Source organism: Mesoplodon densirostris, chromosome 4 (genome assembly GCF_025265405.1).
Source record: "Mesoplodon densirostris isolate mMesDen1 chromosome 4, mMesDen1 primary haplotype, whole genome shotgun sequence".
Classification (NCBI taxonomy): Eukaryota; Metazoa; Chordata; class Mammalia; order Artiodactyla; family Ziphiidae; genus Mesoplodon; species Mesoplodon densirostris.
The window spans coordinates 45,857,826-45,877,253 of record NC_082664.1 but is presented as its reverse complement, the minus strand read 5'-3'; the positions used below and the strand labels follow the sequence as shown (position 1 = coordinate 45,877,253).

Here is a 19,428-nt window from a genome sequence, read left to right as displayed (position 1 = left end):
ATATTGACTCCTTATGAACATTATTTTTTAAATAAAGTAGTGCATCTAGGACAATCAGTCGCACAATTCACACAGCCCTGAAAAGTTTTTCAGTGCCAACTACCAGTTGGTCATGAAACGTGAGTGAGCTTGAGACACTGTCCATTCCTAAGATTCAACCAAGGATTGGCTACGACATTGGAACACCTCTGCTTAAGAAGGCTATGTCCTTCCCTCCTTTCCCTCACAATTTAGATTTGTTTGTTTATTTTTGGTGGTATTTGGTTGCACATGGCTAGAATGCTTTCGATCACTTTGCAAATCAGTAAAACCAATGATCTAAAACTATGATAGGATCTTAAGTATCAAATGGTTTGTCCATTTCAGGTAGCTGGTTGGCAGGCCCCTCTAAGGCCTTTCATTTTTCCTTCTATGCCTCCCGGGACATTGATCAGAAGATGAGTCTGAGCATCATACCATCTAACTCTTTTAACCAATGCCTGGCTAAAACTGGAATGTCCAGCTCAGTATATTTAAAAATCACCCACAAAAAGAGGTTCTGCAGGTCCTCACAAAACCTGGAATTTCCACGAAGATGTCTGATCTTTATAATCCAAGCAGTCAGCATTGAAGTTAAGCTTCCAGGAGGCAGTTTGGTCCTTATAATCCAAGCAATCAGTGGTTGAGTTAAAACCCAAGCTTGAAGCTCCATATCCCTGGGTGGAAAGAGAAGCTGGGGACTGATTGAGATGGCTGGTGACTGCATTGGTACCCATGGGACTGAGTGTGGTCCCTGGTCCAGGAAGCTGGTGATGCATAGGGGTCAAATAAGATCCACAGTCCATGCCCCCAAAGTAGGAAGTTGAGCCAGCATATCCTTGACTATAACCTGAAGCCTGAGTATAGGTCATGGGATAGGACCTCTGCATGCAGGAAGAGGAGGTGGACAAGGGATCTGACAGTGGGGAGATGGAAGCTGGGCTCCAGATAGACACAGGAGCACTGCTGCTGGAAATGGCTGGGACTGAGGTGCTAGAGGGGGGAGTGAATTGGCCACTTGTTCCACTCTCTGAACTCACTTCCCGAGCAGGAGACGTCTTCTTTTTGGCAGGTCTCACTTTGTTTTGACCTCCATTCTGCTGCTGCTGCTGCTGTTGGCGGCACTTAGCTCTTCGATTCTTAAACCACACCTTGAAAGGGAAAGAAACTTCTTTAACATGGTTTCAGTGACTCCTTAAGGAAAAGAGTGGCTCCCAGATTATCAATCTGTCCTAGATGGACAGATGAGCTAAGCAGACAATCTCTCCTGCCAGTGAAACTCTCATATATGTTCCTGGAATTATAAGAAAGTTGGGGAGGCTCTATCTAAAAGCATTTGACCCTGCTTTACTCCTAGCTCAGAACAGTAAAATTTAAGATAATCACCCAAATCATGACTAAAAATTCTCCCCCTCACTTTCCTATCTCTTATTTCAACCCAAATACACACATACACATAAGACCCAGCTGCATTTTGGAACACTCTCACAATGGAATAGAACATATCTATGTCTTCTGGATGGGAGCATAAGAGAAGTGAGGGAAAACAATCTGTTGTTATATGCCAGCAAGAACAGCCTAAATTCAAACAGTTTACAGTCCATCTTCCAGGTAGCAACTACTAATATGTAGGTTGGTTCCATCACTCTACTTTTTGTCTCTTCTAGAAAGACTCACAGAAGAAAGCTCCCAGGAGAAATGATCCTGTTGAAGGTCTGAAAGCTACTATTTGCCAAAACCTACTTTATGCTAAGTGGAGTGACTCGTATATACTCTGCTTTGAGCTCAAAGACAGACTTCTCTCCTAGGCTCAAGTCTGAGCCTTCAGGATAGTGCCACTTGACACATAGATTATTTACTGTATTATGTTCATTGACTTGTCAACTTTGCCTCTGTGTGTAACTTTGAAAATTCTCTTTACCAGCCTTCTTCATGTTCTGCAATGAAGGTGTTGTGTTTAGTGTGTGAGGGGGGCTTATCAGGGAAGCTAGTGGCATTTTCTAGGCAAAAGTCCTTAGTTGTCCTCTTGAATGAGCTCTCCACATGGGTGTCTTAACTGTGGTAAAAATGATGCCGTGAAGGCTGAGCACAAACCACCAACCATGCAGAGCCATTTATTTTCTTTCAGTTAAGACTTTAGTTCAAGCCTCTCAAGTGCTAGAATTTCTTCTATCTGACTTTGAAAAAGGCTCTTTTTGATCTGCAGTTCATGCTGATGTGTCCTAGCCGAAGGGGAGTCCCAGGTGTACCTGTGGTTTAGGTACTAAACATTCTTTCCAGAGAAATCTATATGGGACTTGCATTCCAGAAGAGTTGGGAGTTTACTTTCCTCTCCAGCTTAAGGTCAAGTTAAGGGGGAGTAAGGGGAGGGGGGAAGGTATCATTGGGATACCATGTTGATATCTTATCTGCTGAATGGCTCAGATCTAGCAAATTCTGTTCCATCCCTAAGAAGTCAAAGAAAACACTCTTACTGTGTAATTTCTTCTTCTACCACCAAACTGACATGTGACCTTGAGCAAGTCATTTACTCTGTTTCTTCATCAGTAAAAATACTGGAACTATCCAGGAGCTAAGCTTCTTTTACCCCTAAAAGTAGATGAGAATGGGAGGGGGTTGTTCCAACGGGGGAAGGGAAGAACTAAAATATTATGTGACTATCCTTGAAATCTGCCGAGGCTGGGCTTCTGTCCACCAGGGGTCCAAGGGTTCTAGGACTGTGCTTTATCACTGCAGCTAAATCACCAGTCTTACCTTGCCAACTGGACCGGAAGAACCTTGGTTATAGGATTGGGTGGGGGTGGAGGGACAAAAAGGGGCACGAGGAGAAATCAGACACTCAAGGGGCCCTAAGAGAAAAGTTTACTGGCTTCCGATGGAGCCGAACGTTTAGTTTAAAACCTTCCTTTGGTCCTCTCCGGGACCTGGAACTCTGCTGTGTCCTCACCAAACACAGGGCTGGGGGGAGGGGTGGCACGGTCAGGAAGGATGGCTGTGTCTACCTACATCTGCCCTACCTGCACCCTGGACTCGGGCAAGTTGATTTTCAGCGCCACCTCCTCCCGCATGAAGATATCTGGGTATCGGGTCTTCGCAAATAACGCTTCCAGCACGTCTAGCTGCGCCCGGGTGAACGTCGTCCTCTCCCGCCGCTGTTTCCGAGGGGTGGCTGCGGGACAAGAAGCCCAGGGCCCTTTAGGGTGCGGGAGCAGCTTCTCAGTCACAAGGGTCTCTGCGGGTGTCCGACTCCCGCCACGCCCACACTCAGCACTCCCCTGGTCCTCGCAGCTCAACCCGGACCCTACCCGTGTCCTCCCCAACCCCTCCCGGTCTCGGCTCCTCTGGCAGACACTACCCCTTCCAAGGAATGCCCCACTCCGCATGACGTCGGAGATGGCTCCAGACAGAGCGTCTCCTCGAAAGCTAACCAAAAAAAAAAAAAAAAAAAATGGAGGACAAGAACCCTCCAAAATCAACCCCTAAACCATCAACACAAAAACCCCACTCTGTGAAGTCAAAGGATCCCTGAGGACCGGCAGCTTGAACTGATGGGGCAAATCTCGATTCTGCCCGAGATCTAGGCTTTTTGGGACTCCAAGGGGCCTTTGTTCCTCCATCTTTCAAATGGGGGCATATTTCATACTTCTTGTTCTAGGAGGATTTTAAAAAACAGATCTTATCGGAAAGGAAAGGACTCACACCCGGGGAAAATCACACCTCTAAGGATTAGAGGCTAAGGGCCTGGAGGTCAGAGGGGAAGCCCCAGGCTTGGCGGGGAGAATTTATGATGAGAAACCCGACTTCGCCAAGAGGGCACTTCCGAGGAATTGGACTTCGAGGTACAGGCAGGGTCCCCTCGCCCAAATGACAAGGGCAGTAGCCTTCCTCGCCCCACTCCTACGTTGTAGATCCACCTACTCCCTTTCCCCCAGCCCCTGTCCTCTCCTCGGCCGGTAAGTGCCCTGTGGCTTTGAGCTGCTTCTCGGAAGGAAAACCCGGTGGAGACCTCGCCTGGAGCTGGGGCGGGGGCGACGCCACCGCCAACCGCGGCGCTCGGGGGAAAGAGTGTCACAACGCCGCGGAGCGGGCGTGGGGAAGGGCAGGGCAGCAGTGCCGCGGGGCTCACTTACCCGGGTAGCCCACCGAGGGGTGCAGCAAGTCCATGCCCGAAGTGGTCAGACTCAGCCCATTGACTGCGTAAGGCGGTTGCTTAAGATAAGACATCATGCTAAGGTTGTTTGGAGGCGCAAAGTCGGCCCAAATCCGGGGGACCCAGCCGGAAGGTCTCGCTTCGCCCGGGGTGGACAGATTCAGAGTCCTGGTGGGTGGGTTTGGAGTGGTGGAGCTAAGGCAAAGCAAACAAACAAACAGAGGTGCTGGTTTACCGCTTCGGAGGACGCAGCTCTTCCACGTTCCGCCACTAACTTAAGAAGAGCCCGGGCTATGCACTGCAGAGGCTTTTAAAGGACTTGCAAAGCCTCCCCCCCACCCCGCTCCCCTCCCCAGCTTCTCTGAACTAGAGGAGATGCAGAGAGACCAGATAAACCTGTCTTCCCCACCCCCAGCCAAAACTTAAAAAAAAAAAAAAAAAAAAAAGACCCGAAGAAAGCAATACAATCTGCTTCCCGCTCCCCACCCCAACAAAACCCCACGCCTCCAAATGCACACATTGCATTCCTATCCCTACATTTGCATAGGACTCCTTGGCTGGCACTAGCTAATTGTCTCAAACAAAACTTGATTGGGGCCATTTGCAGAGACAAAGAACTCTTTGGCTAAATAAATAATGCAGATAACAAAGGCCATTGGTGAGAAACAAAGAAACAATTCAAGACATCTACCTCTCCCCAGACTGTTGCCTTTCCAAGGCAGATTTTAATTATCTTAGCTTTTTACCACTTTCAACTGCTGCGAACCTAAAATGTCAGTGCACTTAACATCTAAAATACCAACTTGCTAAACAGCAAACTTGAGAAAACTGCTCAACCACTATTATTCCACATTTGAAGTCATTTCCAGTAATCATTTTCACCTAATTAGTAGTCTGGGTAATTAGATTTCGAGGTAAGTAGCAGATTTATTAGGGTTTTGGAGAACTTGATTATATGTGTCTAAAGAACTAAAGCTAAACAAACAAGTATTTAACTTTTTATCGACACCCATCAAATATTTAAACGCAGTGCAAAAAAAAGTCTTCAAGTTTGGCACAGGGTGTACTAGGAATTCTGAAGTAAAGTTAGAATCCCACCAATCAGATAATGACAGGCTCCCACATTTGCAAGTAGAAAGGGTGCACATTTGTAGCGCAAGCCGCTTCCATGTTGATTTTGATGTGTAGAGGTTGCAGATCCTGCAGGAGGCAAATTTTCGGGCATTTGGGTGCTCAGCAGCTACAGCAGAGTTTCCTCTGCGCCTTTCTGCACATTCTAGTTTTGAAGAAAGTAGATACACAAACACCCAAAGTTGTGAAACTAATAGAATTTCTCCCTACCTTTCAAGTGTCCTAAAATCCTATAAGAAAAAGAGCTCAGAGAGGGAAAAGGAAGGAAGAAAAAGAAAAGTTATTTACTTTATTTTGTTGAGTATTTCTCGCTCCCTCAAGCAAAGGGATCCAAAATGGATGTTTATAGACTGGCTGTTTGCAATTTTGGCTTTTATTTTCCTAAAAGGTGGCACTTCTCCTGCATGGATCTCTACTTTGCAACTTTGACACTATGAGAGATTGCTTCAAAATGGCGGACACAAGATTAGGAGAAGTTCCCTCTTACTTTTACAGAGGTCCTACTGAGTTTTAAGGACTCTGGATTTTCATATTTACATTGCTTAAGAGATCAAGACACAAAACTCCACAGATGGAACCCAGTTACTTCAACTTCTTCCTGATTTAAATTCATAGCACAAAAATCATGCTTTTCCACCCTTAGATCTAATTTAATGTAATTTTATAAATGCCCTTGTCGGAGTTTGTATTATTTCACCAATAGAACTAATTTAGTTGCTCCTACAACAAAGACCTGATGTTTTATCTTTTCCTTTCAAGATAGTTATTTGGAGGCTGTGAAAATAATATTGCTTTAAAATACAGTCATGTATTGGTTTTAATAGCCTCTTAGCTGGAGTTCTTTCTTGTTTAATGCAAACTTACTATGTCGGAAAGTTCTGAACTACTATAGAAGCAACTGAAATCATATCGGATGTGCATATGAGAAATATGGAAGTATTCTTACATGTATAGCTCTCACCCAATTAGAAATGCCTGACACATCACACATTAAAGTAGCACATTCCAGCATAAAAAGCAGTTACAAACAGAAAACAACAGGACAGAGATCCTTCTTGGAGCTCCTTTGCTCTACCATCGAAAAATGACCAAAATTCCCGGCATAGACTGTTTTCCATTTACTACCGGATGCATCTTTAAAAGAAAAAGGAACAAAACAAAACTACGACGTGTTCTCCACAGCTAGCTAGCTAGGTATGCGCTCTCCAAAGAAGAGGCCTTAGACACTTCCATCTAACTTTCAAAGCCCTGCCAGGAAGCCTTCTCCCTTCCTCTCTAAGCAGAGCCCAGAAGGGGAAAAAGAAATCCCTTTTCAAAAATACAAGCCTCAAAACAACTGCTCAGGAGGTGGCCCCTGGAGAACTCCTACCTAGAAGGAGCGGGCGGCGGTCTCGCGGCGAGTCCGCGCAGCCGCTTGGCGCCTACACCTCCGGGCGCGAATGACTTGGTCCGGCGTCCCTGCCCGGCAGCCCTGCAGCCTCGCAGCCCCGGCGCCCGAGGTCCTGCTCCACTTGCCCGCCCCGGGCCGCGCTGCCTTATATCTAACGGTCAATTCGTGCAATCTGTCGCTCCCCTCCCCCCTCCTCCCTTCCCCCTTGTTTTTTTTTTTTTTTTCATCTTCCAAGGAGCCCATCTACCAGTTGCTGTGTCCTCGCTCAATAATAATTACCTCGTCCGAGAATTAATTATAATAAATGTTTTCTTGATAAACTAACGAGATAATCCGAAGGGCACACGTCCCTTAATTACAGGACGCCGTGCTCAGCTCTGCTTCTCGTCCGGGCTGATTAATTTTCTGCATGATGGAAAGGAAACAAAACTACGCGGACTGGCGACCTGCCTGCGGCTCGGAAGACAACGAAGAGGAAGAGGAGAGAGAAAGAAAAAGGAGATATGCGGGCAGCGCGGAAAACAGCCGGCGCGGGCCTCCCTCCGGCGAACTCGAGTGAAAGTTTCTGACCTCAGGGAATCAAACAACGCTGCCACTCGCGAGGGAGGGAGGAAGAAACGTGCCAAAAGGGTTGGCCTTGACTATTAATTATGGCGAGGAGAAAGCCCTGGTGTTAGCTCTGAGAGCAGAGGTCTGGGTATCTACCTGCCTTTGGGGGGAGGAGTTTCCTCTTCAACTCCTCTCTTGTGCTAATAACTTTGGCGACGGGAAAAAATCCCGAGGAGAGCACGAAAAATCCTGACCCCCGAAGCTCTGGGATGCAGGGAGAATTTCCAGGAGTGACCTCCCCGTCCCCTCCCCAAGCAATCCACCAACTCAAGGGGCAACGCGGCTCGGCCTTCCGTCCCCGCACCCCACTTCGGTCTGTAAGGGAGGAAAAAGCCGACTCGGCGGGATTCTGACGGGAACTTGGGCTTCAAAAAGTGTGTCCTGAAACCAGACTGTGATCTCAAGAGTCACTTGAACGCTTCAGCACGAAGACTTCTTCGGAGTTTGAGGCGCGACTCATTGCGGAGGCTGGGTGCCGGCTGAGACCTTCTGCTGGTTCTCCCCCGGGCCGACCGAGATTGGAGGCTGGGCCTCAGCGCCCCGCTTGCCCCGGCGCGACCCGGCCCGCGCCGCCCGGGTGTCTCCGAGCCTGGGAGCAGAGCGCGCGAGCGCGCAAGCAGGCCGGGCCGCGGCCCCTGTCCGAGAACAACCGAGCGGCCGCCTTCCCACCGGAAGGATTCCAGTCCCCGGCTCCGTGCGGCCTTGGGCGGAGCAGGGGCCACTCACCGCCACTTCTGCCCGCCCCAGGTGCGCGCCGAGGGCTGCGAGGGGCGGGCCCGGAACCGTCCCCAGCAGTCACGTTGGAAAACGACTCTTCCACGCTCGCTCGGTCTAGGACCACAACACACAACAGCCATGGCGGGGGGTGGGGGGCGATATGGCACCCCGGGTTTTTTCCCCCCTGGGTGGGGGGAAGTGGTGTTCAAAAAGAAAAAGGAGATTTGAAGGCCCTCTGGAAGAGGCCGAGAACCTTGGTGAGCTGCTCTTGGCTGGGGGAGAGGGGGCCGAAAAGAGCGAGCGGCGAGCGCCGGGGCGGAGGAGATGTCGGCGCTCCCCGCCTCCTCGGTTATCCTCTCGGGTTTCCTCTCACGTTCATTAGGGACAGGCAGGAGCTTGAGCGGCGGCCGCCGGCGGCCGCCGACCCGCCGGCAAGCCGGGCTTTGGGCGCGCGGAGGCGCCCAAATTATTATTATTATTAACAACATCATCATCATCATCATCACCATCCATCTAGCTACATCTGCATCTTTTTGTCTCGGACTCTGAAAACGTCCTTGGGATCAATCCAAATGACCCCAACCACATGTGATGTCCAAAGCGCAAAGATAGCAGGGAGAAGCCCAGAATGGGCGTTGACATAAAACAAAACCACAAACAACACCCCTCCGAAATACCCCACATCGGACTCGGAGGGTTTCCACGACGTTTTGCGAAAGCACCGACCCCAGGAGCGCGCTCCCTCCCTTCCTCCCACTCTCGCCCTTATCTCCAGATCACAAATTTTTCGCAGTGATCGTTATTACACCTCAAAAATTTGCAAGGGTAAAAAAATACATCAGCCTTCAGAAGAACTCCACGTTCTCAAAGGTGCATCAGTGGGTCTATTAGAGGCACTGGGATGATGGTAAACAGAGGGACACGTAGATATAGATATAGACAGACAAGACAGACAGACACTTACCTTAGAGCCACATGGGAGGTTGGGGGGGGGGGGAATCAAATTATCCTTCAAAATTCCAAATAGCCAGCTATCCTAAAAGAAATCAAGAGTATTGAGTTAGAAACCTTGCAATCTTCACCCTTCCATGAAAAGTCAAACACAACAAAAAATATTTTTCTAAAGAACAGAAAATAAGGAAAGTCACTCGAGTTCGAAACGCGCGTGGGCCCCTCTGTGATACATACAAAGTAGACGTGAGGAGGGCTTCTCTAGCGATTTTTATTTTTAATAACAGTGGAGGCTGAGTTGGAGCTGAGGTCGGTTCCGCTCTCAGGGAGATTTGCTGAGAAAGCGCCTCTCTGGCAACTTTTTGACGCAAACTCTCCAACCAATGGCAGGGAGAGAATGATTGACACATCTAAGCCAGAGGGAAAATAATAAAAACACACAACAGGGGGAGGAAAACAGGCCGCTGCTGCACGGGGGGACGAGCAGGCAACAAATCCAGGCCTCCGACATTACCAGAATGTTCTTGAAAGACACTGGGCTGTGCTTAAAATATACATTATGGGCCGGAGCATGTGAACTTATTGTATAATTAAAATGATGGACAGGGAGGCCTCTCCGTTCCTTCTCCTGTTCTTCCTTTCCTCTCTTCCCCCCACCCCCCTTTTTTGTTTTTGCTTTTGTTTTAGGGAAGGGGAGAAAGGAAACCCATACACCTTAATATGGGAAGATACAAATATTTAAGTCAAGGTTGGAGAAGAGTGAGCGTGGGAGATAGCTGGTTATCACATTCCACGCTAGCAGTAAGTGTGTAGAACAGACACAGAAAGCTAGTGAGATTGAAGGTTAAAAACACGACTCTGCGGTCTCAAACAGGGTCAGACCACGCTGAGGGGACCGGGAAGGGTAGAGAAAGGAGGCCTGGGAGTGAAGCGTAGGCGCGTAGGCAAGAGAGATGCAGATACCCAAGTCCAAGAACGAACTATTTTCAAAAACTCAGTGTCTCTCTCATTCTTTATGTCCCTATAAACGTCTCCCGGCCCCCAAGCAAGAGACCCGGGCTCCTGGTTTTCGCGCAGGTTTTTTAGGGTTTTAAGAAGCCCAAGGCAGCCTGCAAAGAACACGAATCCAGGAATCTAACCCCAGGGGCGGTAAGCCAGGTCAGGATTCGGGGCTGTGAGAGTGGGGTCGGCAGGATACCCGGGGAGGAAGGGGACGTGGGAGGCCCACGGTGGAAAGAATCAGAGTTTCTGCGTTAAAACAAACGCCACCCCAACGCCAGCCGCGGCGGGGCCTGGAACTAACCGAGCCCGCGCGGCCCGAGCCGGGGGCTGGGAGCCCGGAGGCTGGAGAGGGTCGGCACCCGGGGACCGAGCCGGAGAGAGCGAACCCCAGCCCAACTTTTCTGCCTGGCACAGAGAGCGGGGCCCGACAGACCTGAGTCCCCAGAAAAGCAGAGACGGATTGGGAGGGGTGGGGTGCGGGCCCCAGTGGACAGGCTGAGGGTGTGTGAATGGCCGGGGGGTGGTGCGCGGGGAGTGGGGGGCGGAGAGCAGAAAGCAGTTCCTGCCTCACAACTCCCAAAGCCGGAAAAGAAATATAAAATCTCTTCCTGAACACCCTCCCCCCTCCAACCACGCCGCCACGGCAAGTGGGCCAAAGAAACAGCTCGCCGCTTTTAATTTGGGGACCTATGTTAATGAAGTTGGTTAATTAATTCGTCGCTTTGTTGTCGGTTCTTATACTGTATGTGTAATCAAATGTGGCCGTCCTTGGGATTTCCAGCAATTAACGAATTACGCGAGTGCGCACGAGGCAGCCAGCGCTCGGCAGCCCGGCTGGGCTCTGGCTCTGGCTCGGCCTGGGGCTGGACACTCGGCGGCCGCGGCCAGCCTCGCAGGTGTCTCTAGAGCTCTGGGCCCCGGGTCCCCGCGAGACCTCGAGCGGCCCGGGGTCTGCCCAGCTCCTCCCGGGCCCTCCGCGAGCGCTCCAATCCGAAGAGACCCGTTGGCTGTCGCGTTCCCAGGAGTCAAGACTCTCTCAGGGGGCCCGGGCTGGGGGGAGGGTGAGTACGGACCCTTTTTCTCACCCCGCCCCCACTGTACTAAAATGCTTGACAACTGCCCCGAGGCCTTTAATTGGGGAGGGGGGTAGAAATGCCCCAGGAGGTCTGGCCCGTGCGGCGTAGGTAGGGAGCTCTGGGCCAGTCACCATGCTTTCGATGAAGGAAGGGCAAATCCACCCCGATCCCACGAGCCAGAGCCTCCTTCCTACCCCAAGACAGGACAGTGTTTCCCCCCAGTTGTACCACAGTGATGTTTAAAGCATCAAAGAACGAAAAGGAAAAATGGACGTTGTGCAGCTGGCGGAGGGAAAGGGCGGGAGGGAGGGCTTGGGGGCAGTGGGGGCGGGGTGAGGTGGAGAAATATCAGAACGCGCGCTTGTGATCTCCACAAAGTGAGTGAAAAATTGTAGACCGGGAGACCTATCTGCAGTGGGGTCCGGAGTCGTGGGAAACCCTTCCAGCCTGACGTCTTCTCAGATGGCGGGGGCAGCTGAATCGCCCTGAAAATTCCCCCGTTCTGTTAGACGGGCAGATTTCAGCGCCTTGGGGGCGTGGGAGGGCTTTTCCCCTTCCAGCGGCCGGGAGGAGACAGCTCCCGCTTCTCCTTTGCCCTCTCGTCTAGTAACTTCGCAGAAATTCGGGACCAATAAACCACGAGTTGGAAATGGACAGTGTTAAACAAACAAGGGTCTCTTTAAAATTCTCATCCACTTCAGATGTCTAAAGTAAGATTGTGATGATTTTGTCACGGTTTGGTAAATTTACCCCTTTAAGAGGCTTTCATAAATCCCAGAACACACCTTCAGCCAGATTTGAATATAGATTTAGGTTTTAAAACCCAGAAGCTGGAAACACCGCTTTATCAAAGAGAATTTCCCTTTAGCTTAGCAATGTGCTGAAGCTCTTAAAAGATTGGATCTGAGAGAGAGAGAGGGAGAGAGAGAGAGAGAGACAGAGAGAGAGAGAGAGAGAGACAGAGAGGAGAAAGAGAACTAGACAGAGAGAGGCATGCGGGGGGTGGGGGGTGGAAAAAGACTTTCTTTTTCTTTCTAGAGGAATTCTGCCCAGACTCTGCAGCAGTTGGTAGCAAGCAAGCTTTCTCCTGGGTGTCTCCTGGAAAAGTTGCAAAATTGTTCTTCACCTGTAAGATCATGCTCTTTATCTTCCAGTCTCTTCTTGCCAGTTTGGAAATTGCAGACAGCCGGGCTCAGGTACAGTCCCCACAAACCCTACTCTAGTTCAGGACAAAAGCCACTAGCTTTGGGGTGGCGGGGGAGGGGGTGCTGGCTGTTGTACTGAAAACCTTAGACACCTGGTGGGAGAAAAAGACTCCTTGTATGAAAAGTCTAACTCGATTTTCTGTAAGTCCTTGAACTTCCAGTACACTTACTATGTGGTCATTTTATTTTCTCTGTTCATGTTTAACTTTTTTTTTCCTGTGTCCTCTGTCTTTAAATTTTTTTCCTATGAATCTGACTTCTAGTAGCATGCTTTATGTTTTTAAGTAATTTTCATTAACAACTGGATGTTTTTTAATTACCATGAGTACAATTATCTTGCTATAAATATGGGATGTAAGCATTCAGAAGCTAAATTAAGAAAACCTGTACACGGGGAATCAAATTATTTGTCAGAGCTTGCATGCAGTTTCCAAAATATGGCTGATATTCATATTTCGAAATCTAGATGCACGTCTGGTGCTAGCTGGGCTTACATTCTCCACCCCACATGCCAGGCCAGTTTAAAATATTCCAAACTTTCCTCCAAGTTTATTAAGTATGGTGGTGTGGGGGAGTGGAGGAGTGGGACGAGGAAAGAGAGAGATCTCAGGATTCTTTCCGGCTAATTAAAAAAGAAGATGAAGAACAAAACCCATATTCCGTGAGAACACAGCCTCTCAGGGGGGAAGGAGCCAGTTAGACTCCCTGAACACTTACTTCAGAAATATGAAGATTAATTTCCAATCCTTTCAGTGATTCAGTGGACAGTGGGGGACCACATCTTGCCTTAGAACTGCCACGATATTTAGAAAGAAGTCATTTTTCATTAGGTTTTAAAATACGTCTTTATTAAAAACTTTGACAAGATTAACTTTAATTAATTTTTTAACAAGAGTTAAAGATTGGCGATGCTGGCAGAATTGGGGGGAAAAAAGAAGGCCACAGATCACTTATGAATTAAGCTTGGGTCGCTTATTCCCTGCATTGCTGTTGCTTCAGAAAAGAGGGTAAGGGGGAAAGAAATGACTTCAAAGATAGGATTGTGCTGTCCTGATAAAAGAGTCGGAGGCAAATTCCAAATGCAAAAAAAAAAAAAAAAAAAAAAAAAAAAAGAGGAAAAGAGGACCATGTTGTTCCGGAATGAAACGGATTAAGATTGTGTGACAAGTGCGAGATGTGGGGCTGTGAGACATTTATGAGCTGAGTGTGAGCTGGAAGCTATGCGCCTGTCCCTAAGCGTGTGAGGACCAAGGGTGTGTGCAGAGCAGGGTTAGGGTGAGGGATAGGAAGGGCATGTGTGACTGTGAGAGACGGAGAGCAATGTGAGGGGTGGGAGTGTGGGTTTGGGTGTCAGGAGAGTGTGGACGAGAATGTGGATGGACTGTTGAAGGGTGGTAGCTGTCAGTTTATGTAATTTTCATCTCTTGGTCCTGAAGTTTCCTTGAAATCAATTCTACTGCAGGCAGCAGCCTTGAGCTTACAGAGCTGATATAAAACAACCATTACAGTCCAATATCTTGCCTGTTTGCAAACTTCATTTAAAACTGGGGGAAAAAAGACCCGGGAATGGTTTTGTAAGAAAGGAAAAAAAGAAGAAAAGAAAACCACAGTGAAGCTTTAAACTAGTTTGGATAAATCTCTAATCTTTTATTTGTAACCTTTTACAAGCTTTATTTCCCGTATATGAAAAGCTTCTTTTATATGGGCACGGCAGACTTTTCCTTTGGATTTTTAATTAGAGCCCATCAATTGTAGCCATATTTAAGAATCAATATAAAGTAATCCTTCGAGATGGGATAAGGTTTTAATCGAAAATCTAATTTCCCACTCTTTGCAGATCATTTTAAGGGCTGGTTGATTTAAAAAGAGTTCAGTTTTTAAAAGACATAACACCTAAAACCTGGAAAAGATCATGTCTGCAAAATAACCAACTGATGTCGCCTTACAAAGAAAAAAAAAAAAAAAAAAAAAAAGCCTGGCTGTTGTTGGGAACTTTTTTCTTCTATTTAGAAGAATTTGACTTATTTTTTTTTTCCTCCAACACTATTCTGTAATGTGGCTCCTATGAGAGTATTCACATTGAATGGGGAAAGAAAAAAGAGGAATTGTTTGTCTAAAATAATATTTCATATGCAAAATACAGTAACTTAAATTTTTTTTATTAACAAAGAAAACATAGATCTTGACAGATCCTTTTTACTACAGGCTCCCATATTCCCAAGATTAGAAAATGAATAACGCACACTTTTCGTTTTTGTTCACGGATGCAAACTTTCCACTTTCATATCCAAGCATGAACTTTCTGACCAGTTTTTAAACTTCGACATTAGAATTTTGCGATTTTAATTTTTTACAGTAATTGAAAAGTTGCTTATCACAAAGGCGTAGAATTTTAAGCAGTTCTGCTAGAGTCATTAGCTTTCAATTTTTCTCTTTTTAAAGACGAAATATGAAAGCAAGGAAGAAAACAGATAAACAAAAACTAATTGTAAGTGCACAGCCCAAACATTTTTTGCCCCTTAATGATCAAGCTGAGGTATTTGTTCAAAGACTGCACATTATCTAAATGTGCGTAGTGCATTTTCAACAAACATCACTGCTTTAGTTTAAGATCTGCAATTTATCTCTAAACTAGAAGGGATCCCCCGAAAGTTTACAGGCATATTTTCAGTCACTGACTTGTTTTTATTGTTATATCTGTTATATCTGTTAAGTGCATTTGAAAAAAATGAACTCATCGTATTTGCTTTTTGAAATCTGAATGAAGCGGGTTTGAACATATTTGATACTCATGCTTTCCTTTTATCTGCAGAAATTTCAATTTATTTAAAAGCCTGGCGTTTAATGCACTACATGGTCGCATACATTTTAGAGAAACTCTCTTGTATTTCTCCATAATCGTGTCTAATAAAAACCTGGGATTTTCCTTTATTTAAAAATAAATGTTAAAATATAATGCATCTTCATTAGGAAAATTGACTGCTGTGCTCACGACAGTTCTTAATTGAAAAGGCAACCTATTTTAATGGTGTGGTTGAGAAGATTACATACTTTATCCAAACACAAAGACAATTAATAATGAGAAGCAGTCTGCTGCCATTAACTCTAATGCAGTTGCATCAGTGTCAGTGAAAAGTGCTCATACCTGAGATACAGGGTGCAAACTCCCCTGGCTCCCTCCTTCCCCAGTTCACCCACTTCTTAATTTGGGTTTCTTAATGTGTAAGCACCAGGAGCGGCTGTCATCAGGCGGTTTAGTTTTGGGCAAGTGCGGCGCGGGGCCGGGCGCCCCTTCCCGCGAGTCGCGCGGTCCTGGGCAGCGCCGCCCGGCCGGAGGCGCCCCAGCCACGGGTGTCTGCGCGCAAACTTGGCGCTCTCCAGCCTGCGAGCGGAGCCGGGCGAGGGCGGCCGCGGCGCCCGAGCGCAGGAAGGTTTGGAGACCCAGGGCCACCTGGTGCATTTTGAGAAGTTTACCTAAAGGGACGGGGCTGCCTCGGAGCCTGGATTCTGCTTTGATTCACTTACGGAAAAGTCGTGGGGAAAAAAAAAAATCTTTTAAAACTGAGAGTTTAAGGGAGGGGGGCCTCTGCGCGCAAGTGGTCATCCGGCGGGTCGACCAAGTTTGCCAAAGCGCCCCCTCTCCAACTCTGGCCAGGAGAGCAAAGCGTGCGTGTGCACGCGCTTCTCTCTCTCAGTGTGTGCGTGTGTGCTCGCGCGTGCGTATGTGTTGAACGCGGGGGATCCCAACCTTTCCTAGTTTCGAGCACGCCCCGACTCCAGGCTGGGCAATGGGGAGGAGGCGGCGGCCACCTCTGGCTTTTCCTTTCCCCGGCGAGGGCGGCCAACTCAGGCCTCGCGCTGGCCGCCTCGAACCCGGAGCGGCTAGCTGCCAGAGCCAGCGCGCGAAGGGGAGACCCCAAAGCCTGGGCGCGGAGCGACCGGCGGCGCCTAGTGCCAGGCGTGGCCCTGCGGACGGCCGAGCCTGGCGCTCCGGGGCGCGGGGACCCGAGGGCGGCCCTCGCGGTCGCCAAGCTCCGGGGACGACTACAGGTTGGGGAAGGGGTGATCTCGATTTAGGTTTTTACGAGGTGCTTCGGCGCCCGCGAGGGGCTTGACGCCTGCTGCTTGGAGTCCTACAGCCCTTGGAACCTGCTCTGCCCCGGTCTCTTCCCCAGCGCCGTCTCCCAGCCCGAGGCTCAGGCAATTGGGGGCGGGGGGGTGGCGCCCCTCCATCAGTATCACTCTCTCCCTTAAGGTGGGGCAGGCGGCCGCAGACTAACAGGCACACTCAGACCAGATCTCTTCCCTTCACCAAAGGATTAGTGGGGGCAGGGGGCCGAGCTCCTTCGGAGAATTCTGGAGGCTTCTCGCACTGGCCAGCCACACATAGCGCCGGGGAGAGATACACTGCTGGGGTCTGAGCCCCTGTGAGGTGCTTGGGAGAGCAGAGGGGAGCTGGTAGTCAGGCTTCCAAGGCTGCCCCGAGGACACTCACACACAAATTCCGAGGAGGAAGGAGCCCATCCTCCAAGGCCCAACGGGACACATGCCTTTCCCTTGAAAGATAGCCTCACAGGAAAGTTCCTCCCACAAATGCACACTTCCATCTGCAGCTCTCAGTGTCCCTGCGCCAGCCTTGTTATCCCTCAATCATACTCCACTTTCCCTCCTGTTTCCATCTATTCATCTACAGACTTCCTACAGACTTCCTGCAGACTTGCCATTTTCGTGATTCTGCCCACGGGTTAGGGAGCCTCTCAAAGCTTCTGAAGACAAGCAGACATGGAGTTTTCCCTAAAGCCCCAGCCTCCTCCTTTCCCTCCCTCAGGAGAGGTGGACCTCTAAAGCAGTGCTTCCCAACCTTTTCTCCACCAGGGACCGGTTTCATGGAAGACAGTTTCTCCACGGAGTGTTGGTGGGGAGGATGGTCACGCGGTAATGCGAGCGATGGGAAGCGGCAGATGAAGCTTTGCTGGCTCACCCGCAGCTCACCTCCTGCTGTGCGGCTGGGTTCCTAACAGGCTGCAGACCACTACCAGTCCGTGGCCTGGGGGGGTTGGGCACCCCTGCTCTAGAGCGTTGTAACCTTCCTTTGATGGAAGCCAGCTATCAGCTATTTGTCATGGTCTAGGAACTTTCTCCCCTCCTCCCCCACCTCAGTCTATATGATGTATCTAGAGCTTTTCCTGTTCCCTTGGACTGCCTTTTTCAGACTGCAAAAGTTGAAGTACTCCAGTTACTATTTATCAGACAAGCCTTGGCTTCTACTGGTGGTGAGGCCATGTGTGTCAGCTGGGTATCAAGGGAGTGACCAGGTCACAAGACCAGCAGGAAGTGGTTCTCTTCTTGGGATAGCTTGAACCTTATATGTCATACTTGCCCAATAACATAAGAGTAACACAGACTAACTTGTATTTGTGGATCTGTTTCTTGGCATTTGACCTATGGATGCTGGAGGCATCTTTATTAGCATGTGTGTGACTTTGGATAGCAACTCAATAATGACATTCCTAATCATTTATTGAATACCATTTAAGCTAGTTCAGCAACAGATAGTAGCTCTTAGCCTAAATGGCAGTTTTCTGGTAGCTTATTCAGCTAATGGACAAGCAAAAAGTGAAAGATATAATTGAATCCAATACTTAGCTTCTGAATATGACACAGTCACCACTTAAGAGACATACAAACCATGCTGAAAGTAGATGGTATGTTCTGAGTTACTTTTTGAAAAGCAGTTTCCTTCTGGTTGTGCTCTCTTGTATTTGATGCACAAAATAGGTCAAAGAAACACAGAAGAAACAGGCATGATTTATAGATATTGAGTATCAATAGAATCATGGCCCTTAATTTATCCTGATCTTTCCCTACTGTTTCAGTAAAAAAAAGAAGTAGCAAAGGGCTGGGTGAAGCCTTTTTCTAACAAGGAGATACTCTGTAGACACTAGATATTCACCAAGGAATAGGTCACCTTGAGTAAGCCTGTGTTTATGTTAAAACACTTGGAGAGAAACCAAATAATTCCATTATCATTAAGGAATATTTTTAAATGCCCTGGTAGTTGACATTGAGTAGATACAACCTCAGTCAACTACATTCCAGTAAAAGCAAAAAACATTTTGCATTAGACCATATAGTCTTAAATCCAATTGCACATTTGGATTAATTTGGTCTATCAACCAATTTATTCACACATGGCAGGATGGATAAACATTTTTCACGTGCAAAATTTTCGATTGAAATCTCTTATTTCTCTAAAGATGTATGATTATCAATCCAAGAAGTCTCCAGAGCATAAGTATTTTTAAAAAGTTGATTGCAACATGAACTCATATTCATTTATTTGTTCATTCATTCAACAAACATATTCAGGGGCCTACTATGTATTATGCAGTTGTCAGGAGTTATGTCTAGAGATTCATGCTCAGGACCATAAACTAAGTTAATTCTTTTTTTCATTTAAAGCAAAAGCAAATAGTTATAATAAGCATTTGATCTAAAACTTTACATTATCTACCCTCTTCTGGAAAATTCACCATCCCGAATCTGAGGGCAGAAGTCATCTTGATTTTTCCAGTTTCTAGAGTATAGAAGATGAGTGAAGACAAAAATTAAGCATGGAGAGATCTGTCAGTTGCTCTAAGTTGTAAGTACTTGTGTTGATCATCCACAGCAGTGTTACTAGGGAAAGCTGTAGGAGTTGTTTGCATTAACTGACAAAAGTTGATGACTCTTAATGTTCAAATTTGATTTGTTTCTAAAAAATAAAATCAAAAGGCAACTGAGTGTACATTTTATTATATGTTTAGATTATGTGCTCTCCAGGAGAAGATAATTTTTTAGATAGGAATAAACAAAACCTTGAGATTTAACTGTATATTCTTTTAGCCGATATCTAAAAGATAGACTATATGTGTGTGTGGCATCATTACATTTTTATCTTATTTGTAAGAGAATGCAACAAAAAGTGTTCAAAATGATTATAAATACCAGTTACTTTTTCAGTCTCTTTTTCTGGACTAGACATAGTTATTATAAATTTATTAGTTTGTTTTTGGCCATTTTAGCTTCAACTACTTGTGATGAGTTTTATTTCCCTGCGAATTTAGATTTCCAAAGTAACAACTTACACACAAATATAGTCTTTCCTATAAAGACTTTCTCCCCCTTCTTTTTAATTTG

The 19,428-nt window shown here is 47.4% G+C and overlaps 1 protein-coding gene across 2 annotated transcripts; it reads right to left on the bottom strand.

Moving 5' to 3' along the window:
* Positions 1-548: 548 nt before the first annotated feature.
* Positions 549-4,245, bottom strand: OTX2 (orthodenticle homeobox 2). 2 transcript variants are annotated; one of them, XM_060098090.1, is made up of 3 exons: positions 4,149-4,245; positions 3,036-3,211; positions 549-1,169 (listed from the first exon to the last, which is right to left on the bottom strand). In XM_060098090.1, exons 1-3 carry the CDS (start codon positions 4,243-4,245, stop codon positions 549-551), a joined length of 894 nt encoding a protein of 297 aa, XP_059954073.1. The 2 variants fall into 2 exon arrangements, with proteins under 2 accessions (XP_059954073.1, XP_059954074.1); XM_060098091.1 differs by having other exon boundaries at positions 3,036-3,187.
* Positions 4,246-19,428: the final 15,183 nt, after the last annotated feature.